A 27,507-nucleotide genomic window follows, 5' to 3' on the forward strand; every position below is an offset into this window, starting at 1 on the left:
CCTTCAGGGTGGATGCCTCCGCCCCCCGCCACCCAATTTGGTTCAGAGGTCAAGACTGACAATGCCACACACCACAAGGGCATGAGGTTTATTACTTGAATAACTGAGGTCAGCAGGGCAGGGATACCAGGGCAGGTCAAAATGCCTTGAGGGGCAATGGAAGGGCACTGGCCTGGGTATTTGCTCTGGCTGAGGTTGAGACTACAGCACACACCTCACACTTCCTGTCCAGGAGGGTTTGAATGGTTTGAAATCTGTTGGTATCAAGGAGGGGGCACCCAGGCTTCTGAGCCATTGTTTTCCAAGAAACATTTCCAAGGACATCATGAAAGCCAAAAGAAATTGTAGTTGACAATTTGCTTTCCAAACTTTCTCTTTGGAAACATGATGTTCCAAAATTAATATTCCTCAGGCTGCAGACAGCAGGCCCCTGAATTTGGTCAATTCTGCCCAGACACTGTGTAGGGACAAGGGCCCAGTGAAGCTTGACACTCACTCCTCCTTCCTGTGTCTAAACTCTGGCCTCTCACAGCTATGCTTCAGACCCAGGGGGTCTGCCAACGGTGTGGAGGCCAGGAGAAGGGCAAAAGGAGTTGAGAAGGGAGTAACACAGAGGACATGCTTGCCACTACAGCCTCTCCACACAGCAATGACCGTCTTAAAATGTAAGTCATCAAAAGCCTCCAGCATCTCCCATTTCACCCAGCATAAAAGCCCAAGTCCTTGTCATGGCCATAAGGCCTTTTGTGATATGGCCCATTACCTCCCACCCTACCTGCTTCTCCCTCTGCTCACTCAACTCCTAGCCATACTGACCTGTGATGATTCTTTAACACTCTAGGCCTGTTTCTGCTCAGGACCTCTGTACTGGCATGATGAGAAAAATTTTTGTTTTCCCCAGTTACTGCCCAGGCATTTTAGCGTATGATAACCCTACACACACCCAGTGTGTGGACATTGAGATCACAACTTGAGTTTAGTTAGTGACCTCCACCCTAAGCACCTCCTGAGTAATATGTGCTACCATGCTCTCAATTTCCTGCTCACTCATGACCTGTGATGGCGGAATGCCCTTCTCCTGGGTCATTGTGCCCCCTTGCTTCTGGGATCTGTGTGTGGTAAATCTCGTGAATTTAATTCCTTTGTGTGACTGCACTGAAACTGTGCCTTCACTGAAAAAGACCCCAGGGTTTTCACTTTCCCAAAGAGGGAGCTACCTGGTGACCTGTGTGGGTGGCTCGTGCCTCCTCCTCCAGCAGGTCATAATCTGCGAAATCCTAATTTATTACCCAGCTCTGGCTTCCCAACCAGCTACTCTTGCTGTCACACTCTACCCCCCATCTTCACTGGTCATTTTCAAGTTGTCACTCAAATGACATCTGGGTGAGGCCTTCTCTGACAGCCCCTATTTAAAGCAGAACCCCTCAAGACACCCAGACTGTATTTCCTACTTTCCTTTTGCCTCATGACAATCATAACCGTTAGGGCATTTTCTCCACCCACTGGAATGTAAAGTCGTCAAGGGCAGGCGTTTTTCTGTCCGGTTTCCTGTGTCCCCAGCAAATGGTATGTAGTAAGCGTCCCACAAGTATTTACTGGAAAAAACGATGGAATCTAGGCTGGGAAAGGGGGAAAGTGAAGCCAGAGAGGGTTGCCTGACAGTGAGAAAGCATGAGAGTGAAGAGATGGATGTCTCCATGTGGTGGAAAGATGAACAAGTAAGTTGGAGGGTCAGCCTAGCAATGCTATCAGCAAAACTACAAATGTGGCAGCTTCTTGTCTAGGGTGTTTCCTTGGGAAGGTGGGGCTGAAGTGGAGGGGAGGGGGTAAGCAGTGATGGGCTACTCTGATGGCCTCTGAGAGAAGGGTAGGCAGCCCTCTGTAGCCCAAGCCTGACCTGTGCACCCTTGAGCCAACTCTCCCATACTTCCGTCTTCAAACCTCTCCCTCATTTGCAATTGATGGCTTTGCCTCTACTTCCTTGAAAGCACAGAAGCCAAGCCCCTCCCTTCCTACCCTAACTGCAAACCTGACTACATCTGCCCATCAATGCCTTTCCTCCTGGAAAAACACAGGCGGTGCCTCTCCGTCCACCTATCCTAGGACATCCCCAAGTTGAGATGGGCTGGCTGGCTGGCTATGAGGGTCCTCTCTGGTGGCAGATGTGTTGCTTCTAGGACAACTCCCACTGCTCATGGAGAAGGGCACAGCTCTGGGAAACTGAGGAGGGGCCAGTCCCCACCTAGTAGGAGCACTCACAGGTGCTCCAGGAGTGTCTGGAGATGAATGGGTGTGGGAGAAAACTGAGTCTGGGAGCTTGTGAGGAGAACAGGAGGGGTATGGAGAGGGCAGGCCTCTGTGGGGCAAGAGCCAGGAGCATAAGGCACAGAGGCAGAGGGTGGGAAACAGCTGCTTGTGTAATTGTGCAGCAGCCCCGAAGACCTCAGACTCAGGCACAAAGGAAAGGCAGAAGGAATCCTGCATCTAGTGACTGCATGGGAGGGACAAGAAAGGGTGATAAACTGGTGGTAATGAGTACACACCACTTCTGAGAGAGGATGACTGCCATCAGACCTGAAAAGCTCTTGACCTGATTTTATGTAAGCAGAATATTAATTATAACCATACACAAAGAGTTCACTCTATGACTAATTACCAAAGAAAAGAATTCCTGTGGTTATTTCGAACCAAATGTCAGTTTACTTTTTTGGTTCTGTTTGATTATAGTAATAAAATCTATTCATGAATATGCAGCTTCTATCATCTTTTCCCTCCTAACAATTGTGGCAGTCTGATAACAAAATGTACAAGCAAAACAAACAAGAAACAAGAGGTCACAGGAAGCAGGAGTGATGGCAGGGGAAGGAGGGTCTGGGCTTTGTGGACAGTGGGATGTGGGGGTAGAGGGCAGCAAGTGAACCTGGCTTCAAGTCTGGGAGGTGGGTGAAGCTGGGACATGGCCAGAGGAGTCAGGAATGGAGCTGTACTCTGTTTCATTCCCTGGAGTGGATCAGCTGGTGTTTGACCAACTTGGAGCGCTGGCTGAAGGCTTTCCCACAAGCAGAGCAGTCATAGGGCTTCACGCCGGTATGTATCCTCTGGTGCTGGATGAGGACTGAACGCTGACTGAAGGCCTTCCCACACTCACTGCACTTATACGGCCTTTCACCAGTGTGGATTATCTGATGTTGAATAAGGTGTGAACTCTGGCTGAAGCCCTTACCACATTCGACACACGTGTACGGCTTCTCTCCAGTGTGAACTTTCTGGTGGTGAATGAGGTTTGAGCTTCGGTTGAAGGCTTTACCACACTGGTTACATTCATGGGGTTTCAATCCATTATGGATTCTCTGATGCTGAATGAGAGTTGAACTCTGGCTGAAGGTTTTTCCACATTCGGTACATTCGTAGGGTTTCTCTCCAGTGTGAACTCGCTGGTGAAGAATAAGGTTGGAGCTCCGACCAAATGTTTTTCCACATTCTCGACACTCATAGGGCTTGTCACCCGTGTGCACACCCTGATGCTGAATGAGGGCTGAGCTGTGGCTGAAGGCCTTCCCACAGATGCTACATTCATACGGTTTCTCTCCCGTGTGGATTATCTGGTGCTTTCTGAGCACGGAGCTGTAACTAAAGGCTTTTCCACACACATTACATACATGAGGCTTTTCTCCAGTGTGAATTCTCCGATGTTGAATGAGGCTTGAACTCTGACTGAAGGCCTTCCCACAGTCACTGCACTTATAAGGTTTCTCTCCAGTGTGAACCCTGTGATGCTTAATGAGGTTGGAGACCCGGCTGAATGGTTTGCCACACTCATTACACTCGTAAGGTCTCTCTCCAGTGTGAACCCTCTGATGCTTCCTCAGGTGTGAGCTCTGGCTGAATGCTTTCCCACACTCATTACATTGAAAAGGTTTCTCACCTGTGTGAATCCTGTGGTGTTTAATGAGATTTGAGCTCCGCCTAAAGGCCTTCCCACATTCGTTGCACACATACGGCTTCTCTCCAGAATGAATTCTTTGATGTTGGATGAGGTTTGAGCTCCGCCTAAAGGCCTTCCCACATTCACTGCATTCATAGGGCTTCTCACTCATGTGAGACTTCTGGTGCTTTTTAAGGCTTGAGTTCTGGCTAAAGGCTTTTCCACATTCATTGCATACATAAGGCTTCTCTCCGCTGTGGTTAATCTGATGCCTAATGAGGTTTGAGTGCACACTGAAGGTTTTCCTGCACTCACTGCACTGGTAGGGTTTTTCACTCACATGAGACCTCTGATGATTTTTAAGAAATGAGTTCTGGCTGAAGGATTTTCCACATTCATTGCATATGAAGGACTTCTGTCTAGTATGGATTATCTGATGCTGAATAAGATCAGGGTTTCCTCTGAAGGTTTTCCCACAATCATTACATATGAGTGGGCTTTCGGCTACGTGAAGCCCCTCGTGGCTACTTAAGTCCATACTGTGTTGGAAGCTGTGGCCACACATGTCATACAGATGTGGCCTCTCTTCTGTAGGAATTCCCTGAGATGCTGTTGGGTTTGGGCTCAGACTGATGCTTCTTACAAAGTCATCACAGCCCAGCTCTTTCTCTAAGGGGCTCCTAAGGAGCACTGCCACTGGTGTAAAGCCCCCCTCCTGGTAGATTGACTGCACCCGTCTCTCACTGTCAGGGGTTCCCCAATCTCTCTCCAGTACATCATCACAGAGTTCTCCAAGCTCAGGTGCCTGAGAAAAATCACTGGTATAGTTTTCTGATATTTCTGCCTGTGATTCCAAATCCTCAGAAACTTCTTTCTTCTGAAGAAATTCCTTGCCCTTAGTCCTGGTGTCCCAATCTGAAATGATAAACAAAGTCACTTGGAAGGAAACAGGAAAATACAGATGACACATCTGGGAATGTGTGACCCACTGGGGGCGGTAGTCCCAAATCTCTCAAGGGGATGAGAGAGGGGGCTGGGAGAGCTCTGAAGGAACAAGGCAGCAGGGCCCTCAACCTACAAGACTGACCCTCACCCCCCTGACCCACATCTCAGGAAATCACCTGCAGTCTCCCTACTGGTTCAAGTCAAAATCCAGGTGCCCCTCAACTGCTCCTCCCCTCTCCCACTGCAGGTCATCAGCAAGTCTTGATGGCTCTACCCTGGAGTGCCTCAAATCCAGGTACTTAATGCTCTCACCTGTACAAGTAAAACATTATACACCTCATGCTATACTGTTATTCATTGTACCCTTCTGTCTTTCCCACAATGTTTCTTGGGCCAGTATTTTTCTTAGTACCAACTAATGGCATTCAGGCCCTGCCTCAGGAGTCATCAGTATGGAGAGGTCAGCTTTCTGCTGGCAGGTGCAGAGGGGACTGTTCCCTTCAGAGAAGCAAGGGTGCTTCTGATTGCATGGCAGGCTGAGAACTGCAGTGGGGATTGCCTAAAACATCAGATTCTGTCCCGTTCAACAGAGGAGGCTTCAGAAACTGTGCCCTGTCCTACCAAAGCAACCCTTACCCCCTAAAACCCGCAATTCTGACTGGTGTTAACTGGACAACTTTGTGCCCTGGTACAATGTTAAAGCTGTTGTGTCTATCATTCTGAAGGCAGAAATGTGCACAGGGTTCCTCATCACATCAGAAGGGCTCTGTCACCTCCCCCTCTTCTCTCTTCACATCTGAAGGAACGAGGAAATTGTCACTCCCCTGGATCTCTCAGTTGAACGCAGATCTTAAGTCTCTGTCTCATTCAAACACCCAGACCACTCTGTTGCCATCTTTTTCCACCTGGATGTTGAGTAGCTTACCTGGCCTACCACCTTCCCCTCCTGCCCAGACAGCCTAGTGACATCAGAGCACTTCAACATTCGCCCAGGCCCTTTCTGAGCTCACCCTCACCTCTCCTCTTGTTCCCTGAGCAGGATGGATACACTCACCTCAGGATCTGCTCTGCTTGGAACACTCTTCCCAGATGGTCCTCATGCTTCCTCACTTCTTTTTTTTTTTTAAGATTTATTTATTTTAGGGGCACCTGGGTGGCTCAGTCGTTAAGCGTCTGCCTTCGGCTCAGGTTATGATCTCAGAGTCCTGGGATCGAGCCCTGCATCAGGCTCCCTGCTTGGAAGGAAAGCCTGCTTCTCCCTCAACACGTCCCTGCTTGTGTTCCCTCTCTCACTGTCTCTCTCTGTCAAACAAATAAATAAAATCTTAAAAAAAAAAGATTTATTTTAGAGAGAAAGAGTGAAAATGAGCATGAGGAGGGGGAGAGGGAGAGAGAAACTTAAGCAGACTCTCCACGGAGCCAGACATGGGACTTGATCTCATGACCCGAAGATCATAACCTGAGCCGAAATCAAGAGTCAGATGTTTAACCAATTGCAACACACAGGTGCCTTCTTCCTTCACTTCTGCCTGGTGTCTGCTCAAGCACACTTCACCGGAGAGAACTTTTCTGACCATTGTCCTTTCTTGCTGTCTCCTGTACAGCCCTGATTACTTCCTGACAGGGCTCCATATCCTGGGACTGACATGACCCCTCATCTGGTCAGTCAGTGGTGCTGAGTAGGTGGCTGGACAAACCTCCCCATGCTACCTTGGGCTCATTGCCCTCTGACCTGCCCCTCAGTTCAGGCTGACACCGCTTCTCCCCATCTGGAAGTTCTAGGATTTAACAAAACAGCACTCTGTGTCCCTGCCTCATCTGGACACTTCTGTTCCCTCTGGAGCCACCAGAGTGATCTCAATGCAGACCTGGCCTGGCCACACACTCAGCCTGTCTGCCTGCCATGCCCACACATGTGGAAGCCCCTGCACACTCCTTGCCCCTTGCATGAAGTTTGCGCCAGACTCTCCTATGGAACTCAGCCATGTGGCTGGCACAACACATGGGTGCCATGCTTTACCCTTCTGCTGACCCTCAGGCAGACCTATCATCACATGCTGCACATGGGCTGACCATGTTCTTCTGTGAGCCTCAGAGCTCCCCAGGTCAGGAGCCCTAGACCTGAGGGTGTCTAGGAAATGTCCACATGAGGCTGGGCACCTAGGAGTAATGGGGGGAGGGCTCACTGAGGACTGCAGGGACAGGGAGGCTGCTATGGGAAACAAGAGTCTGCACAGGTTGCCCCAAAGCTCACTATGCCCCGCACTGCCCCCAGCAACTGACCCAGGGAGCCTCCCACCCTCCTCTGGCTGCATACGAAGTAGGGACCAGAAGGGGATGACACACAGGAGTCAATGGAGCTTTCCCATAAATGGTCACAGGGTACCCTTTTTAGGTTTTGTGGCTGTATGGTCTTGGTCATATAGTCTGCTGTGTTACAACCCTGGAAAAACCTCAAAACCATTCTTTGCTTGCAGGCCATTAAAACAAAAACCAACAAAAACCCCCAACAAGGGGCGCCTGGGTGGCTCAGCTGGTTAAGCGACTGCCTTTGGCTCAGGTCATGATCCCGAGGTCCTGGGATCGAGTCCCACATCCCTCCGACCCTCTCCCCTCTCGTGCTGTTTCTCTCTCGCTCGCTCTCTAATAAATAAATAAATAAATAAAATCTTAAAAAAAAAAAAAACCAAAAAACCCCAACAAATCCCTGGCTAGCTGGATCTGGCCTGTGGGCCACAGTCTGTTGACCCTAAGATAAGGTCACTAGCATGGCTCAGGAGATGGTGGCAATAATTAGTTTTCAGCCCCAAGCCACTGTTGGCCTGGAACCCTTTATTGAGACAGGGGAGAAAACGGAGTCCTGAGGGTGGTGAGGTCACTTCGGATTTATTAAATCTGATGTAATCCTTCTCTGCAACTTAAGAACTATTGGAAACGATGATTAAAGTTTCCCTTTTGAAAGGAAATGTAAAGTTGGAAATGTGGTTTCCCTTATGACGCACACACACAATAAAAGTTGGGTTTAAGGGGAGGCACACCTGGCTGGCTCAGGGTTGTAGGTTCAAGCCCCATGCTGGGTGTAGAGATTACTTAAAAATAAAATCTTAAAAACAGAAAAAGTTGGGTTTAAGGGCAAAGAAAAAGATCTGAAAACAAACAGAGTTGCCTGCACTGTCCTTGCTGTCCCCATGACTGATCCCCCCTGGAGAAAAGAGTGAGGATTCTAAGCCCTTCTAGAACACAACAAACCTATTAGTATTTCCTGAGAGAAAGCACTCATTAAAGACCTTTATGATTAGTGGCTTCCAGGTTTGTGGAAAACAGCTTAGGTAAGTACCCAAGTCAAAGCCACATACTCAGGTGGGGGCTCCACTAGTCTATCTCCTGAGCAGCTTTTCATTTACTGAATTTATTGAGGTGAAATTTACAAAAATAAAATTGTTTAAAATGAACATTTAAGTGGCATTTAGTTGTGCCTGTTGTGCACATTTACAATGTTGTGCAATCATCATCTCTATCTAGTTCCAAAACAGTTTCATCACTCCAAAGTAGAGCCTCTTATTAAACCATTAGTTTTATCTCTGCTCCCCAACTCTTAGCAACCCTCAATCTGCATTTTGTCTGTAAGCATTGGATATCTCATATAAATGGAATCATATCACATGTGACTTTTTATGTGTGGATTCTTTCACTTAATGTTTTTCCAAGTTCATCCACATTGTGGCACGTATCACTGCTTCATTCCTTTTTTTTTGTCTGAATAATATTCCACTGTTTGGATATACTGTATTTTCCATTGATGGACATCTAGGCTGTTTTCTTTTGGCCATTGTGACAGTGCTTCTATGAACATGATGTACGTGTACATGTTTGAGTACCTGTTTTTAACTCTTTGCATATTTATCTAGCATTGCTGGGTCCTATGGCAATGCTATGTTTGAACGCTTGAAGAACTGCCAAATTTTATTCCATAGTGGCTGTACCACATTCCATTCCCACCAGCAATGTATGAGCGTTTCAATTTCTCTACAGCCTTGAAAACACTTGTTACATATTTAAGTATTACAACCACTCTAGTGGGTGTGAAGTGGTTATCTCATTGTGGTTTTGATTTGCATTTCTCAAATGACTAATGAATTTAAGCATCTTTTCATGTGCTTGTTGGCCATGAAAATTTGCATATTTTCTTTTGAAAAGCATTTATTCCAGTCCTTTGCCCATCATAAAATTGGGTTGTCTTGTTAAGTTTGAGTTCTTTATATATTCTAAATACTAGACTTTTTTTTAAGATTTTTTATTTTATTTATTTGAGAGAGAGAGAATGAGAGATACAGAGCACGAGAAGGAAGAGGGTCAGAGGGAGAAGCAGACTCCCTGCTGAGCGGGGAGCCCAATGCAAGACTCAATCCCGGGACTCCAGGATCATGACCTGAGCCGAAGGCAGTCGCTTAACCAACTGAGCCACCCAGGTGCCCTAAATACTAGACTCTTATCAGAAATACAATTTGCAAAGATTTTCTCCCATTCTATAGAGTGTCTTTTAACTTTCTTGACAATGTCCTTTGATACCCAAAAGTTTTTAATTGTGATAAAGTCCAACATACCTATCTTTTTCTCTATTGCTCATGCTTTTGGTGTCATATCTAAGAATCCACTGCCAAACCCAAGGTTATGAAAATTTATACCTGTTTTCTTGTAAGAGTTTTATGATTTTAGTTCTTTACTTAGGTTGTTGGGCCATTTTGAATTAGTTTCTGTATATGGTGTGAAGTAGGGGTCCCAGTTTATTCTTCTGCATGTGGATATCCACTTGTCCCAGCATTATTTGTTGAAGAATTATCTTTTCTCACTGAACAGTCTTGACATCCATATTGCAAATCAATTTGTCACAGATGTCTTGGTTTACTGCTAGACTCTCAATTCTATTCCATTGATCTGTATGTATAGCTTTATGTCAGTACCAAATTGTTTTGATTATTAAAGCTTTGTAGTAATTTTTGAAACTGGTGAGTATGAGTTCTCTGTTTTTCCTTGTCAAGCTTGTTTTGACTGTTTGGGGCCTTTTGTAATTCTATATGAATCTGAGGGCTCAACTTCACAATTTCTGCAAAAAAAGCTGTTGTAATTTTGATATGGTTTGTATTGAGTTTGTAGATTGCTCTTGATAGCACAGGCATTGTAACACAATTAAGTTCAATCTATGGACTTGATGTCTTTCCAATTATTTATTTGTTAATTTCTTTTGTCAAGGCTTTGTAATTCTCAGCAAACAAGTCTTTCACTTCCTCGGTTAAATTTATTTGTAGGTTCTTTTTTCTTTTTTTAAAGCTTTTACTTAATTTGAGAGAGAACGAGAGGGGAGAAGGGGTAGGGGCAGAAGGAAAGGGAGAAGCAGACTACCCGCTGACAAGGAAGCCTTAGGGCTTGATCCCAGGACCCTGAGATCATGACCTGAGCCGAAGGCAGATGCCTAACCGACTGAGCCACCCAGGTGCCCCTATTTTTTCTTTTGATGCCTCTTAAATGAAGTTTTCTTAATTTCCTTTTCAGATTGGTCATTTCTGGTATATAGAAACAATTGATTTTGTGTGTTGACTCATACCCTGAAACTTGGCTGAATTCATTCATTAGCTCTTACAGCTTTTTAATGGATTCTGTGGGATATTCTATATATAGGATCATGTCTTCTGCAGACAGAGATAGTTTTCCATCTTCCTTCTCAATCTGAATGTCTTATTTCTTTTTCTTTCCTGATTGCTCTGGGTTAGAACTTCCAGTACAATGTCGAATAGCAGTGGTAAGACAGGCATACTTTCCTGATCACTAGGGGAAAAGATTTTAATCTTTCACTATTGTGTATAATGCTAGCTGTGGGTTCTTCATGAATGCCCTTTATCATGTTAAGGAGGTTCCCTTATATTGAGTTTTCCCAGTGTTTTTCTTTTCTTTTTTAAAGATTTTATTTATTTAATTGACAGAGAGAGAGAGAGAGAGAGAGAGAGAGAGAGCGTGAGAGGGAACACAAGCAGGGGGAGTGGGAGAGGGAGAAGCAGGCTTCCAGCCGAGCAGGGAGCCTGATGCGGGGCTCGATCCCAGGACCCCGGATCATGACCTGAGCCGAAGGCAGTCGCTTAACCAACTGAGCCACCCAGGCACCCCTTCTTTCTTTCTTTTAATCACAAAGGGTGTTTGATTTTGTCAAATACTTTTTCTGCATCAGTTGAGATGGTTATGGTTTTTCTCCTTCATTCTCTTACTGTGGTAAATGACATTGATTGGTTTTGTTATGTTGAACTACCTTTGTATTCCTGGGTTATATCCATGGGGTATAATACTTTATTCTTGAGTCACTTAGGTAATTTTTTTGTCTTTAGGAATTTCTCTCTTTCATCTAGATTATCTAATTTGTCAGTGCACAACTGTTAACAGTCTTCTCTTATACTCCTGTTTACTTTTGTAAGATAGGTAGTAATGTCCATTTCTGATTTTTGTTATTTGTGTCTTCAAAGGTTTGTTAATTTTAATCTTTTCAACAAACTAACTTTTGATTTTGATTCTCTAATGTTTTCTATTTTTTTTAAGATTTTATTTATTTATTTGACAGAGAGAGGGCAGGAAAACACAAGCAGTGGGAACGGCAGAGGGAGAGGGAGAAGCAGGCCTCCCACCGAGCAGGGAGCCGGATGCAGAGCTCAATCCCAGGACCCTGGGATCATGACCTGAGCCAAAGGCAGCCGCTCAACCAACTGAGCCACCCTGGCGCCCGTTTTCTACTTTCTATTTTATTTATCTCTCCTGTAATGTTTATTATTTCCTTCCTTCTGTTAGCCTTCGGTTCAGTTCATTCTTATTTTCACAGTTCCTTAAGACGTAAAGTTAGGTTACTGATTTAAGATCTTTCTTCTTTTTTTTTAAGATTTTTTATTTATTTATTTGATAGAGAGAGACACAGCGAGAGAGGGAACACAAGCAGGCAGAGGGGAGAGGGAGAAGCAGGCTTCCCGCCGAGCAGGGAGCCCGACATGGGGCTCGATCCCAGGACCCCGGGATCACGACCCGAAGCCGAAGGCAGATGCTTAACGACTGAGCCACCTAGGTGCCCCGATCTTTCTTCCTTTTTAATGTATTTACTTACTGCTATAAATTTACCTTCTGGCACTGCTCTCCTTGCATATCGTAAGTTTTTGTTTGTTTTCATTTGTCTGCAGGTTTTTTTAATTTCCCTTGCGATTCTTTTTCTTGACCCATGGGTTAGGAGTATGTTGTTTTATTTATACATATTTGTAAATTTTTCAATTTTCCTGCCGTTATTGAGTAGAGATGATACATTACATGATTTCAACTGTTTTTATTATTGAGATTTGTTTTGTGGCCTAACATAAGGTCTATGTTGGAGAATGTCCACATACACTTGAGAAGAATATGTGCTCCTTTGGGTGCAGTGTATGTATGTACATGTCTATTAGGTCTAATTGATTTATAGTGTTGTTCAAGTTCCCTATTTCATTACTGATCTTCTGTCTGATGTTCTATCCATTTTTGGAAGTGAGGTACTGAAGTCTCCAACTATTATTATACAACTATTTCTCCCTTCAAATGTATATGTGTTTCATATATTTTGGGGTTCTCTTTTGTAACTTATATCCTCTTGTTGAATTGATTCTTTTACTCACACATAATGTACTTCTTTTCTCCTGTTACAGTCTTTTACCTAGTTTATTTTTTCTGGTGTTATAGTATAGTCACCCCAGCTCTTTTGGTTACTATTTATTTGCATGTAGTATCTTTTTTCACCTTTTACTTTACACTTATTTGTGTCTTTGGATCTAAAGTAAGCCTCTTGTAGACAGTATGTAGTTGGATCACGCTTTTTCATCCACTGTGCTAATATCTGCCTTTGGAGGGTTTAAACCATTTATAATTAATTATTGATAAGGAAGGATTTACTTCATTTTGCTATTAGTTTTTGTTATCTTTTACCTCTTTATGTCCCTCATCTCCTCTATTACTGTCTTCTTTTGTGTTATTTTTTGTAGTTTACCATCTTAATTTTCTTCTTTTTCCTTTTATGGATACTTTAAAGATTTTTTTTTTAATGGCATAATGGGAATTACAATTAACATCCTAACACCCTAAAACAATGTAGTTTGTCCCCCCATCACAGCTATTTTAGTTTTTATTCCCTAAGCTTTACTGAAATATAACTGACATACATCATCGTGTAAGTTTAAGGTGTACAATGTAATGATTTGTACACCGACACATGTACACTGTGAAATGATTACCATCGTAAGGTTAGTTAACACATCCATCACCTTATATAGTTATTATTATTATTTTTTTTAAGTAATCTCTACACCCAACATGGAGCTCAAACCCATGACCCAAGATCAAGAGCGGTATGCTCTACCAACTCAATCAGCCAGGTACCTCCTTTTTTGTGTGTTAAGAATTTGTAAGGTCTACTTTCTTAGCCATTTTCAAATATATAATACAGTATAACTGTAGTCGCCATGATGTACATTAGAACCCCAGAATAAAACCATCAAGTTTGAAATGATAACAACTTAGCCACAACAGCATACAAAAACCCTACTTTTTTTTTTTTTAAGATTTATTTATTTGAGACAGAGAGAATGAGAGAGTGAGCACATGAGAGGGGGGAGGGTCAGAGGGAGAAGCAGACTCTCCACTGAGCAGGGAGCCCAGTGCGGGACTCGATCCAGGGACTCCTGGATCATGACCTGGGCCGAAGGCAGTCGCTTAACCAACTGAGCCACCCAGGCGCCCCCAAAAACCCTACTCTTATACACCTCTGCTCCCCACTGTCATGTTGTCACAAATGTATCTTCGCATGTTATGTTTAATATAGACTTATAATTATTTTTATTAATTTGTCTTTTAAATCATTTAGGAAATAAAAAGTGGAGTAATAAACCAAAAACACATTAATATTAGCTTTTATAGTTACCAACGTAGTTACCTTTACTAGAGATTTTCATTCGTTTATATGGCTTTCAGTCCCTACTTAGTGTCCTTTCATCTTAACCTGTAGGACTCCCTTTAGCATTTGTAATAAGGTAGGTCTATTGGTAATAAATATCCTCAGGGGCGCCTGGGTGGCTTAGTCAGTTAAGCGTTTGCCTTTGGCTGAGGTCATGATCTCAGGGTTCTGGGACTGAGCCCCAAGTTGGGCTCCCTGCTCAGAGGGGAGTCTGCTTTTCTCCCTGTCCTCACCCCTGCTTGTGCACGTGCACGCTCTCTCTCCCAAATAAATAAATAAAATCTTAAAAAAAGTCCTCAGCTTTTATTTATCTGGAAATATCTGGGAATATCATTTTGAAGGGTCATTTTGCCACATATGGAATTCTTGGTTGACAGTTTTTTCTCTCTCAGCACTTTAAATGTCATCCCACTGCCTTCTGACCTCCATGGGTTCTGATTAGAAAGTGGCTGCTAATGTAATTCAGGATCCCTTATATGAGATGGGCTGCCTCTTTTGTTTTCAAGATTCTGCCTTTGACAGTTTGACTATAATGAGTCTTGATGTGAATCTCTTTGAATTTATCCTAGTCGGAGTTTGTTGAGCTTGCTGAATGTATAGATTCATGTCTTTCATCAAATTTGAGATGTTTAGGCCATTGTTTCTTCAAATATTCTTTTTGCCCCTTTCTCTTTCTCTTCTATAATGTGTATGTTGGTTTGAGCGATGCTATCCTACAGGTCTGTTAAACCCTCTTCACTTTTCTTTAACCTTTATTCTTCCTGCTTCTCAGACTGAATAATTTCAATTGTCCTATCTTCAAATACGCCTGCTCAAATCTGCTGTTGAATCCCTCTAGTGAATTCATTTCAGTTATTGTAACTTTCAACTCTAGAATTTCTGTTCTAGTTCTTAAAAAAAAAGATTTATTTATTTGAGAGAGAGAGAGAGAGAGAGCACACAAGTCGGGGGGAGGGAGAAGCAGACTCCCCACTGAGCAGAGAGCCTGATGCGGGGCTCGATTCCAGGACTCCAAGATCATGGCCTGAGCTGAAGGCAGACGCTTAACCAACTGAGTCACCCAGGCGCCCCTGTTCTAGTTCCTTTCTATAATTATATAAATTGTATACTTTTAATTGTATAAATTTAAAATCTCTTGATATTCTCATTTTGTTTGTACATTGTTTTCCTGGTTTCTTTTAGCTCTTTAAGCACATTTAAGACAGTTGGTTTACAGTCTGTCAACCATCTGTGCTTTTTCAGGGACACTTTCTGCCAAATAATTTTTTCCCTTTGAATGGGCCGGCCTTATTTTCCTTTTTCTTTGTATTCTTGGTTATTTTTTTTGTTAAAAACTGGACATTTGAATATTTATCATGGTAACTCTGTAAATCAGTCTCTCCCTCCTCCAGGCTTTGCTGTTATTGATTGTTGAAGGTTACAGTCAATTGTTCATTTAGTGACTTTCTGAATAAGTTTTGCAAACTAAAACTAGTCTGTCATGCGTGGTCACTGAGGTCTCTTTCTTTAGCTTGTGTTCAGCTAGTGTTTTGACAGAGATTTCCTTGAACACTAACAGTAAATGAAAAGTAATACACCTCTCCCAGCCTTTGTGCTAGGGTGCTACTTTAACACTACATATAACTATCTTAGCTTCTGGCTTTTATTGCCTTAGATATGAGCCAGAGGTGAAGCTGTGATCTTCAGAGGTCTTTTCTGAGCATACACCCTGTCCTGGGCATGTATGCGGTTTCTGAACTCTCCGATATACAAGGTGCTTTTGAATGCCCTCGTTTCCCCAGCTTTCCCTCCTAGGCTTTAGGTGGCTGACTGTTCTGTTAACTGCTGTCCCAGGTGGCTGTGGGGTTTTAGCTCCCCTACAATGTTTCTGAACCCAGGGCTTTTGTGCCCTAAGTTCTGAGTATGGCAAAACAGAGACAAACATTTTGCATCAGTCCTTTATCCAGTCCCACACAGGTTAGGACAAACAATAAGTTTTGAGTAATATATTCTCTGCTCCCTTTGGAATTAGGGACCACGATCCCACACTGGGAACACAAGCCGCTCACTTTAAAACTGCCACTGAGCCAGGGGGAGTGTTTGGGGGCAAGAGCAAGTAAAAACACCACAAAGCTTTCCTACCATTTTTAAGTGGCCTTTTTCTTGATTTAGCATTTACCTGGTTGTTGTAAACCTGTTTTCTAGATTTAGATTCTTGACAAAGTTGGTCCTGGCACTTTCTGCTTGCTTTTTTTTTTTTGAGGGGGGTGGGGAGGACTGGGTATTTGGAACTATGTACTCCACCATTTTGTTCCACAGTGGCTTTTTAAACATTACCATTAATCTAGTTTTTTCTTTCCTTTCTTTTTAACGGAATAGAGCCTGTCCTCCCACACCATTCTCTGCCCAGCATACCATTAACCATTTGGTTCACATTCGGCCTCTGCCTGGGGGTAGTCAGCAGGCCTGTCTCTCAGGGCGACTTCTTGGGACCTCATCACGTCTCTATCTCCTAACACTCTCCTGCTCCAACATACCCAGGATGGCCTTGTACTACCTCTGCCTGTTGGGGGAGGTCATCAAGAGGATGTGACCGCTGGCTGGTTCGTGAGCTGGATCCAGGTGACTGGAGGCTCCCCATCCTTTTCCCTGTCCTTGAACGTACATTCTGCTTGCCTTCCCTGCTCCCAGAAGCTGCCCCAAGGACACAGCGCTGAGACAGTGATGTGCTGCTGTGACCATCGAGACAGTGTATGTAACTAAATCCAGTTAGGGCCACTATATCAACTTTTAAGATTTGGCGGGTGGACACTAGGGTCTACTCGTATTGCAGCCACCCAAGACAAGCCTCTTAAATAAGTTCCCTTGATTATTAAACTGTCACCTACCAACCTGGGTGGCAGGCCTTGTTCTTCAGGCTCTCCCCTCCATGTACAGAGGCCAGTTTAAGTTATACCTGGGAAGTTCGTGAGGTATCCGAACAAACACTGCCATTAGCCCAAACTTCTCTGGCCACAAAGTCTGACTAGGGTACTCTGCCCAAGAGTGTCCTCTTGTAAAACAGCCACCATCAAATCGCAGTAAGGAAAACTAACACTGAGTAACCATCCTAATCACTGCTGAGGGGTCCACAGAAAAGGCAAGCTAGTTGAGGGCTCTTCAGGAAAGGACTCTCTAGTAGAGTTCCGAAGTGGATGGGAATGGCTAGGCAGTGTGAATGCAGACAGAAGGGAGTAGATCACGGCCTGAATTAAGGCTGTACCCTAAATGCAGGGGACTAACACCAGCCTGGTAGTTGGGATGCAGGGCTCAGCTAGCAGCCATCATATCACACCCCTCTATGTCAGGTGGGGAAACACAGTGTCCTGCTCAGGCACCCAGACACCCTGGGGCCAGGCCAAATTCCTCTCTGATCTCTAGCCTTGGTCCTCAAGTCCATGGGGCACCCCATCCCTAATGATGACATGGATGCCTCCTGGGGGTAAGCACAGGGTGACATGCACAAAGTCCCTCCAGAATGAGGGCAACCAGTGGGGAACTTGCTCCTAGTACCTGGCTGCTGAAGGTGAGAGGGGGTGGTTCCTGGCTCAGTGTAGCCACAGCAGTGGGGATCATGGAGTGCAGATCCAGCGTGGGTCACAACAGAAGCATCATTCACACAGGCCTGGGCTGCAGGGATCCAAGGGGATGGTCCAGGAACTGAGGGCTCCATTTCTGCCTCTTCAGAGCGAGCTCTGAGGCTGGGCATGGCTGGGACCTGGAGACCAGCAAGGATACAGGTGAGTGTACAGAGGAGCTAGCTCCAGAGATCCATACTCCCACCAGGCAGGGGTCTCTTCCATCCCTACAGCCTGAGACCTGATGTAGACCTGGTGCTAGGTCTCAGGGAAGGGGTAAGATGCTGACCTCAGGGCAAGGTGAGCACACGGTATCCCATGGGCACCCCTAGAAGGGCCCAGGGCTGCCATGATAGGAGAACAGCCCCACAGAGCCTGCACCCATGGTGGGCCCACCCCTCATTCCTGACACAATGTCCTGAAGGTGGAACATCAGATCCATTCACAGTGGAGTAGCAACTCCGGCAGTTGGGCAGCTAGGGGCAGCCTGTGCCTCAGAGGTGCACATGGTCATCATGGTGTCTGAGTTGTGGGTCCTCCCCTCCCCTCCCCCAGCAGCATCCACACTGAGGTCTCCACCATCCTGAGCCATCTCCCCACTGCACCAGGGGCTCCCTCCTAGGCTCCTTATCTCCCTCTTCATGTTGGTACCTCAGGGTTCACTTTTGAACCTACACCAACTTCCTTGGTTAAAGAAGGCATCAACACCCTTATCCTGTGAAGATTCCCAAGCTTGGGGTCATTTCCAGCTCTAAATGCTCCTTCCGAGGAGATACAATACTCCCACTGATACATGATGGGTTCCCCATAAGGACCAAATTAGTGATTCCCCCACCCCACCTACTACCCCTACTACCCTGTCTCTGCAAATGCACCATGCCCTGCTCAGTGGCCCACCCACACTGTGGCAATTCCCTTTGGCCCCTTATTCACACTGCACTACTGACAGAAGCACACAGTGGACACTGCCTGCCTACTGGGTAGTATGTAGTATAAGCCCTGACAGTTGTTTTGTTTTTTTTGTAAAGCAAGTGCCTGAATTAAGCTTTGATGCTGAAGCATCCACTGCAAACAGGCATCCATTTCAAAGATGGAATAAATGCCAGCCACTGGACTAGATAAAGAGCCAGGCCACCTCCCCTGACAGCCTCCTTTGTTTTGGAAATCTTGTTTGATTCTGATTACTGGCCATTTGGACCACTTGTTATTTTTCTCTTCCTGTGCTTTAAATTCCCACTCTTATGTTTTATTTTATTAAGAAGATTTTATTTGTTCATTTGAGAGAGAGAACACGCACGTGAACCAGTGTGGCGGAGGGGCAGAGGGAGAGGGAGAAGCAGACTCTCTGATGAGCGGGGAGCCTGACTCAGGGCTCAATTCCAGGACCCCGAGATCATGACCTGGGTCTGAAGTCAGATACTTAACCAACTGCCAGGCACCCCTCCCCTCCACTCTTATGTTTTAAATTCACCAATAAAGAGTGAGCCCATGAAACCCTAGGTCTCTACCCTCGACCTCAATAAAAGCAGAAATCCAGGCCAGTGCACCTCTCTCTCCTTACTGGAAACCTCACTGTGTGGCCCCAGGTGTGCTAATTTGCAGGGCCTGTAAGTAATAAATCTTTATTTTTTGAAAATTTCCTTGTTGCTGAAGGGCAATTTGCAATCACAGTAAGAACCACATGGGTTGGTCCAACCAAATCATTGGTTTTTGACAGGCTGAGACCAGCACGAAACAGAGGCAGCAAGAAAGGAGCAGAGCCCTGGGGCAGGCAGGCATTTAAACCAGGCCCAGGGAAGGGGGCTTAGGCAATGCCTGGTTAGAAAGGTAGAACAAGGGGCAAAGGTGTGGAGAGAGCTCAGAGACAGGGTCACTGGGGTACAGACTATCAGAGGCCATGGCTGCCTGACAGTGAGGCACCGGCCACGTTTCTATATTAGGACAGACAGAACTAACCTGACACGGATGCTCAGAGGAACGGTGCAAAGAAGATTCAAAGCAGGGAGAGCACTGACTTAAGGTGTCTGTCAGCAGAACAAAGCACATGTTGCTTCCATGGGGGGGGGGATGTCCGTCACTTTCCCTCTCCCAAAGGGACAGTCATTTGCAATATTCATTCACTTTATTTTAAAATTCTTTAATTATCACTGTCACTGAATGGGGGCACCGTCACATGGCTCAAAATTCAAAGGCAAAAAAGGACTTACGGTGAAACACTCCCAGCCAGCCAGCTACTCTGCTCCCCTTCCCAGTTGCTAATGTGCCCTTCCAGAATATTCTATGCTCGTTTTACATCTTGTTTTTCTCACCTCAGTGTATGTGGGATCTTGCCCTGGAGGACACAGACCGAATCTGTGATAAATAGAATGCCCCTCAGCACCCATGTGCACATCCCGAACCCTGGAACCCGTGGATATGGTATACTACACAGCAAAGGAGGCCGTGCAGAGGGGATTACCTTGGTGGACCCAATCCAATTACGTGAACCCTTGCTGGCTCTGGGGTGCAAGGTCCCTGAGCAAGGACTGGGGCCTCGGGAACTAAGGACAGTCAGCAAAGAAACACACTTCAGTACAATAACCTCAAGGAATTCGATTCTGCCAACGAGCCTGGAAGCAGATTCTCTTGGCTAAGAGCTCAACAGGGTGCTAAGCAGAGACACCAGCCCCCTGCAGGCATCCACGGGGTGGGCATGGCTCTAAGCAGAGACACCAGCCCCCTGCAGGCATCCACGGGGTGGGCATGGCTCACCCCTCAGCTCCGCTCACACGGGGGAGAATAAACTCCTCCCTGTCCCCAGAGCCTCTTCGCCACCTGGAGGGTGGCTGCACCAGCCGGGGCGTCCAGGCAGGACACCTGGCGCGGAACGACCACCTCACTCCTCACACAGCTCAGTACAGCTCTGAGGTTCGCACCCAAGTCCTGAGGCCCCTCCTCCACGCCGACCCCCACGCGCCAGACACCACTCACCGCACACCTGCCCCGTCGCCACGCGGTCCCGCGGCCAGGCTCCAGGGCGAGTCAGGATCCGCCGTCCCGGGCGCTCTCCGGGTGATGCCCCTGCGCCCGCTCCCGGAGGCGCCCTCCGAGGCCCCCAACCCCGCCCAGGCCGAGCAGCCCCAGCGCCTCTGAGCACGACGCCCTGCCTAGACCCCTGGAGGCCGGCACCCACCGCGGGGTCTTCGGAGTCACGCGGGAGCGCGCTCCACAACGCCGAGGCTTCACCGGCGCGTTCTCCTTCCCTCCCGGGGGTCGCTCCGGCCGCCGCGCGACGCCGCAGGACTACCGCGGCGCTGCCCAGAGACGGGCCCCGGAAATCCCTCCCCCGACCCTCCCCCGACTTCCGGGCCAGCGTCGCCGCTCTAGGCGGCGGAGGCCCGGCGACTTGGGGTTCCCCGCTCCTGGGGGCGCGGAGCCGGAGCTCCGCGGACCTAAGCGAGGCCGCAGCGCGCTGGTGACTAGATGTGAAAAGGCCGGGGTTAGAAATGCAGGAAAACGAGAAATGCCGCTGTAGTGGGACTTGTGTACACCGTTCCTGGAATCGGAACGGACTGCAGCTTGATGGAAACGTGAGGGCTCACGTGGGAGAACTGAATCCCTCCATCAGTAAATGATTCGGCAGACGGATGGAAAAACTCAAATTCCTTAAATAGGAAATACACATTTCGTGGGATTGCTCATGGAACATTTACCGAAACTGATTATACACTTAGATATAAGGAATGCGAATGTTTTAAGATGCATTTGACAGGAAGATTATCCAAATTAGAAATATATAATAAAAAGTTGACAAAAACCCCTTAAGTATTGGAATTTACGAAACACTGTCTACATAACCTTTTAATCAACATGATAGTAGGTGGAAAATTACAGACTATTTATAAAGCAATCGAAAGCATTCTCACACCTATGGAACCCAGTATAAAGTAAAATATATAAAATTCACTGAATGTTTTTCAGAGAAAAATATATAATGTATTCATAAAATAAAGGAAAATTTCAACTTCTAATGTTTGTGGGCCCTGCATGGGCTCTCGGGGAAGCTATACTGTAACATTTATCAGAGTCATCAAAACGTAAAAGCATGGGTTCAGTTTCTACTCGGAGCACACTACATATCTGTCAGTAAGGGACAGGCGGGGCTAGGTAGGGAGAGATAGGTAGGGGGCTATGTGATCAGGCTTACCAAAAATTCTAGAAATGCTGAGGCATAAAGAAACCAGAGGTAAGGGAACGTAACTAGACCATCTGGTTTGTCTTAAACACCAGAGAGGAGATACTCAAAGGAGAAGTAATCATGGTGCTATCAGTGGTGACATCAAGAAGATTCAAGTTCCTTGGTCAGTTTTCTATAAAAGACCATAAAAGCCCTCAGTGGCAACCCGTTGGGGACCTCTCTAGAGAGCTTTCTTTCTGTTCTCACCTTCACTAAAAAGCTATGACTTCACCCTTTTGTGCAAGATTCATTCTTCAACTCCTTGAGACAAGAACTCTGCAACCCTGTAACACCTGCTTCATTTATAAATAACCTAAAAGGGAGCATTCCATACATAAAGAGAAGAGTAAAACAAAAACAAAAACCTCCCTGGTTCCCGTGAGATTAAGGTCCTACAGCTCTGCATGTACTCAAAACTCAAGAAAACCGCTGTAACTCTCTGAAATGTCTTCTAGTGATTAGTAACTTCTTACGTAAAAAAAAGTATATAACCCTGCAACCAATGTTCCTCCCCCTCCCCCACTCTCTTCTTTGTTGTTTCTGTTGTTGCTTTAAGTAGTTTCCACCGGATGTGGGACAGAGCATTCTCTTCTTTATGGATATTCTGTATGGGGGAAGCTGTACTAACTTGGGCTCAAATAAACTCTCTTTAAGAGACTCTATAAGTTTTGTTAATATTGCATCAACAGTATAAATATATTGCCTTAAATACTTTTTCATTATTAAAGAAGACAAAAGGGTGTATATTCAGAAGTCAGGAAAAAAAATACATTTCTCTGCACAAGCAATAACCAACAAGATAATGTAACAAAAAATGAAATGTACTCCATGATAGCAACAAAAACTACAAAATGCTGGGTAATTAATAAAGAGCACTCAAGACCTCTGTGGAGCACTCTGAAACTCTAGTAAAGGACGCAGAAGATGATCTTAGTAAATGGAGAGATATCTCTTGCTTTTGGATTAGGCAACTTAATATATCAAAGATGTAAATTTCCCCCCAATATAACCTATAAATTCACTGCAATCTAGTCAAAGTTCTACTTGGTTAGGAGGAAACTCAAAATGTGTGTGGAAAAAGAAAAGTCGTTGAATAGCCAAACCAACCTAAAAAGGGAAAGGGAGGGTATGCTATTACTCTTGACAGAAGAATCGACTGACAGCGAAGCGGGACAGCAGAGAGATCAGTGTCAGACTTTTGTGGAGGCAGAAATTCAACAGATGATAAACGTGGCACAACAACCAATGGCAAAAGAGTAGATTCTTTGGTAGAAGTATTGAGAAAGTGAGCTCACTCAAAGAGAAAAACAGAACCAGATCTCTACTTAACACACACAATGGTAGTCTCTAAATGAACCAAAGACCTGATAGGAACAGAAATGAGGTTAGCAGGAAAAATACACAGGAAATATTGTTGAGACCCTGGGGTGAAAGAGATGCTCTGCTGATTAACGATCAGAGAAAGGCAAATTAAATGTCAGTGAGCTAATACTTCACACTACTGGGCTGGAGAAGTTAGAAGCCTGGATATCACTAGTATTAGCACTTGAGATTCAAATATTTTTCTCTCATGTAAAATCACAAATTTGTATGGCAGGTTCCCTAGGCAGTGACTGGGGGCCCAAATCCTCCCCAACTGAGGATGTCCATCAGCTGCCTTGAAGGAGAAGAGGAGAATAAGTAATAGGAATAATGAGCTCTGTTTGCCCAGTCTTTCTATATGGTCACCTGCTGCACCAGGATGCAAGCCCTGGTCAGGAGGAACAAGCCAAAGTCCTGTCCAGTCCTGAATGCAGCTCAGTCCAGTCCCTCTGGACAAGGTGCAGACTCTCCATCAGGTCCTATCACTGGAGGGCAGGTCGTGTGCCCACACACACCCAACCTAGAGGTTGGAGAAGGAGAATGGGAAACATACAGCAGCATTCAAACTCTGCTTGGCAGGGCCCAAAGGTAAGTCTGACATGTGGTTATTTAAATAAAACGGTGTGGTATTTGAATGAAAAGTTTTCACACACTTGTAAGCAAGCTTTGCAGTCATCTCTGTGCAGGGTCTGCAGAATCCTCCCATGGGCATCTCTGCATGAATGCTGGAGACCCTGTCCCTTGCAGGGAAGGCAGCTCTGGGATAGCAACCTGGTACCCAGACACAGATCTGGCAGGAGCTCCCTTAGCCCTGGGCCACATCAGGTCTGACTTGGCTCTCTGAGGCAGTGGTGTGTGTGTGTGTGTGTGTGTGTGTGTGTGTGTGTGTGTGTGAGTGTGTGTGTGTCCTTGTCCATAATACGCATGCCCAACTGCAAAGGAATGTGAGAGGCTACCCTAGCTGCCGCTGCCTGGCTCTGCAGGGGCTTCCTGATTGATAGCTGTGTCCCTGGGTCAGTTTCTTACATACACACTTCCATTCAGCTCCATATGGAAAGGCCCCATCTAGTCATGGGTTTAAGTCTGAGGACACTTTTTTATTGGTTGGCCTCTATGTGCTCACCATTCTCCTTTCTCTCTCTCCAGCTCAAGGTGACTACCTTGAGTCCACTTGCACCACCATATATCCCTCAAATATTTACAGAATGACCTTCCACAAATGAGACACAGGCCTACTCTCTATGGGCTGGGCTGTCTTCATGTCCTTTGGATCTGTGAGGTCACAAGGGTTCTGTGCTTAGAAGGGCTAGCACTTGGTTTAATGCTGGACTGACCCCTGTCATATGGCTAAGAGTATTTGAGAGGAATGTGGGGCACAGACTTGGCTGCCTCTTAAGAGCCTTGCTTTCTCAAAGCTTCATGTGGGGTTCAGAAGAGGACGGCATTTTCAGCCTTGTGGGGCCTTCTTAACAGACTCACAGATCGCAGGCCACAGGCAGAGGGAAACCCCCTTGTCCAGCTGTCCTCTCCTCCATCTGCCTTCCTCTAGCCTAAGTCTCTCTAGGTGAGCTTTGCTGAAAGTGGCAAGAAGTAACCAACACTCGCCAACATTCTGAACTATTTTTAACCATTTCCTCTAGGGCTATAGTTTTAGTCACATGCAATCTACTCCTAATACACCACAAGCAAGAGTCATACCAAACGCTTTTTCATGCATAGCAAGGGTCACCAGCTTTCCACCTGTAAAATCTCTGTCCTGACTGGCTGATCATTAAGCCAACTCCACATGTATTAGGTTCTATTTTGGTACCAGCCTGCTCCCAGGTATCAAGTTCTGAATTAGTTAGAAAAAAGCTTAGTTGATGTAAAGAGGCTCAAAACCAACATTGGCTTCAGCAGGCACAGGGCTGTTTCTGTCTCCTGTGATAGTCCATGTGGGTGTGGTGGCTGTCCTCCTGAAGCTGGAAGGGCACAGGCCCCTTCTACCTGAGGATTCTACCCTCCTCAAGGCATCTTCATGGCTAAAAATGATGCATTACCATGTCTCATTTCAGCCAGTGGGAAAAGGTGTTTTTGAGGACACACCAAGAAGATGTGCACATTCCTTCTGCATATGGCCCACATGTCACACCTCACTGCAGCACAGCTCAGAAACATCATTTTTTGCTTGGATGGGCAAGTGCTCAGCTAAATTTCCATCTCTATAAGGGACAGAGAGAAGGGACACTAGGGAAAACCAGCAGGCTCTGTGCATCTACTATGAGAGAAAATAACACAGTAAATACTAAACCAGGAAGCAACATCAGAAAACACTAGCGGGAAAAACTGATAAAGATGCCCAACACAAGGTCTTATGAAAACACAGTAAAAACCCACCATAATGTGTCCAGGGGAAAGAACATTTGTATAGAATATGAGAGATCACTGGTCCCATGCTCTGCCCAGTTTTCTTCTCGAATGGGCCTCAAGTTCTTGTTGGGAGTTGGAGGTATAGGTTGGTGGTTAGGAAGTCACTATCTCATGGTCATTGGGAGTTTCTCAGTTCAGCAGCTGACCATCTTTTATAGTGACAACACATTTATCTTTGTGGGGGGTTTTTTGTGTGTGTGACAGTTCAGATTGAAAAATTATGTTTTTCATCAAACTTGCAATAAAACTATTTCATTCTAGACCAATTCATGAGACAGTGTCATTTACTATAATACATAATAGGCAGACCTCTAATAAATTTATTGAGAATAAGTTATCTAATAAATTTAGAAAGAAAAGAAAGGGGAAAAAACAAACTGAGAATGGACCATAACAACTGCTGTGAAGTGCATTTCACATGACAAACTACATACTGAAGCCTGAAATTTTCTTTTTCTTTTTTTTAAAAGATTTTATTTATTTATTTGAGAGAGAGAGAGTGAGATAGAGAGAGCATGAGAGGGGGGAGGGTCAGAGGGAGAAGCAGACTCCCCGCTGAGCAGGGAGCCCGATGCGGCACTCGATCCCGGGACTCCAGGATCATGACCTGAGCCAAAGGCAGTCGCTTAACCAACTGAGCCACCCAGGCACCCTTTCTTTTTCTTTTTTTAAAGATTTTATTTATTTATTTGAAAGAGAGACAGAGAGATAGTGAGAGAAAGCACAGGCAGGGGATTGGCAGGGGAGAGGGAGAAGCAGACTCCCCACTGAGCAGGGAGCCCGATGCGGGGCTCGATCCCAGGACCCTGGGACCATGACCTGAGCCGAAGGCAGATGCTTAACGAATTGAGCCACCCAGGCACCCCTGAAGCCTGAAAATTTCTGTTAGTGGTTGATTGCAACAACAAAAACAAAAAGCCATAAAACCAGATAAAAGCAAAAAATGAGGAAGAAATCGAGGAGAGTATAGCAAAAACTTGTTATGGACTGAATGTTTGTGTCCCCGCCCCCTAGATTCATATGTTGAAGCCCTAAACTCCAATGTGATAGTATTTGGAGGTGGGACCTTTGGAAGGTGATTAGGGTTAGATGAGGTCATGAGGATGGGCCCCTATGATGGGATTAGTGCCCTTGTAAGAAGAGGAAGAGAGACCAGAGCGTGTTCTCTCTCTCTTTCTCTTTCTCTCTCCCTCTTCCCCTCTTTCCCCCACTTCTCCCCTCTCCCCCTCCCTTCCTGCCACCCAGGTGAAGACAATGAAAAGCTGTCAGACTGAAAGCCAGGAAGAAAGCCCTCACTGGGGAACCAAATTGGCCAGCACCTTGACCTTGAACTTCCTAGCATCCAGAACTGTGAGAAATAAATTCTGTCTTTTAAGCCAGTCAGTCAATGGTGTCAAGTTATGGCAACCCAAGCTGACTAAAAAAGATTTTGGTACCAAAGAGTGGGGTGATGAATAACAAATACCTAAAAATGTGGAATTGGATTTGGAACTTGGCAGTGGGAAGAGTTGGCTAGAGATGTGGATGTTGAGGGTGATTCTGGTGAGAACTCAGAAAGAAAATGGGAGAGATGTAGAGAAAGCTTCCATCTTCTTGGAGAATACATAAATAATCATGAGTAGAATGATGGTAGCAATATGAATGGTAGAGGCCATCCTGATGAGGCCTCATATGGAAACAAGGGACATGTTATTGGAAACTGGAAGAAGGGTGATTCTGGTTATAAAGTGGCAAAGAACTTGGTTGAATTGTGTTCATGTTCTAGTCTTTTGTGGAAGATGGATTTGTGAGGAATTAAATTGGATATTTAGCTGAGGAGATTTCTAAGCAAAGTGTTGAAAGAGTGGCTTGGTTCTCCCGACTTCTTATAATAAAACGCAAAAAGAGAGAGATGAATTGAAGGAGGCATTGTTAAGCAAAAAAGAACCAGAACATTAAAAAACTGGAAAATTCCCAGCCTGTCCATACTGCAAAAAATGAGAAAGTGTGTTCAGAAGAGAACACCAGGAATGTGGCTGGATTATTACTTGATAAAGAGATTATGGGACAT

At 45.4% G+C, this 27,507-nt stretch overlaps 1 protein-coding gene across 1 annotated transcript in view; it reads right to left on the reverse strand.

Annotated features, from left to right (window-relative positions):
- Nucleotides 1-2,677: 2,677 nt before the first annotated feature.
- Nucleotides 2,678-27,507, reverse strand: part of LOC112823510 (uncharacterized) — a 47,281-nt gene continuing 22,451 nt past the window's right edge. The window contains exons 7-8 of the mRNA XM_025871384.2: nucleotides 17,406-17,610; nucleotides 2,678-4,840 (exon numbers count right to left, since the gene is read on the reverse strand). Of these exons, the coding sequence (XP_025727169.2) occupies nucleotides 2,994-4,840; nucleotides 17,406-17,610 (2,052 nt within the window). The 3' untranslated portion in view covers nucleotides 2,678-2,993. The remainder of the gene's footprint in view (nucleotides 4,841-17,405; nucleotides 17,611-27,507) is intronic.

This window comes from Callorhinus ursinus, unplaced genomic scaffold, assembly GCF_003265705.2.
Source record: "Callorhinus ursinus isolate GAN/ISIS: 27379988/994484 unplaced genomic scaffold, GSC_fseal_2.0 scaffold5, whole genome shotgun sequence".
Lineage (NCBI taxonomy): Eukaryota > Metazoa > Chordata > Mammalia > Carnivora > Otariidae > Callorhinus > Callorhinus ursinus.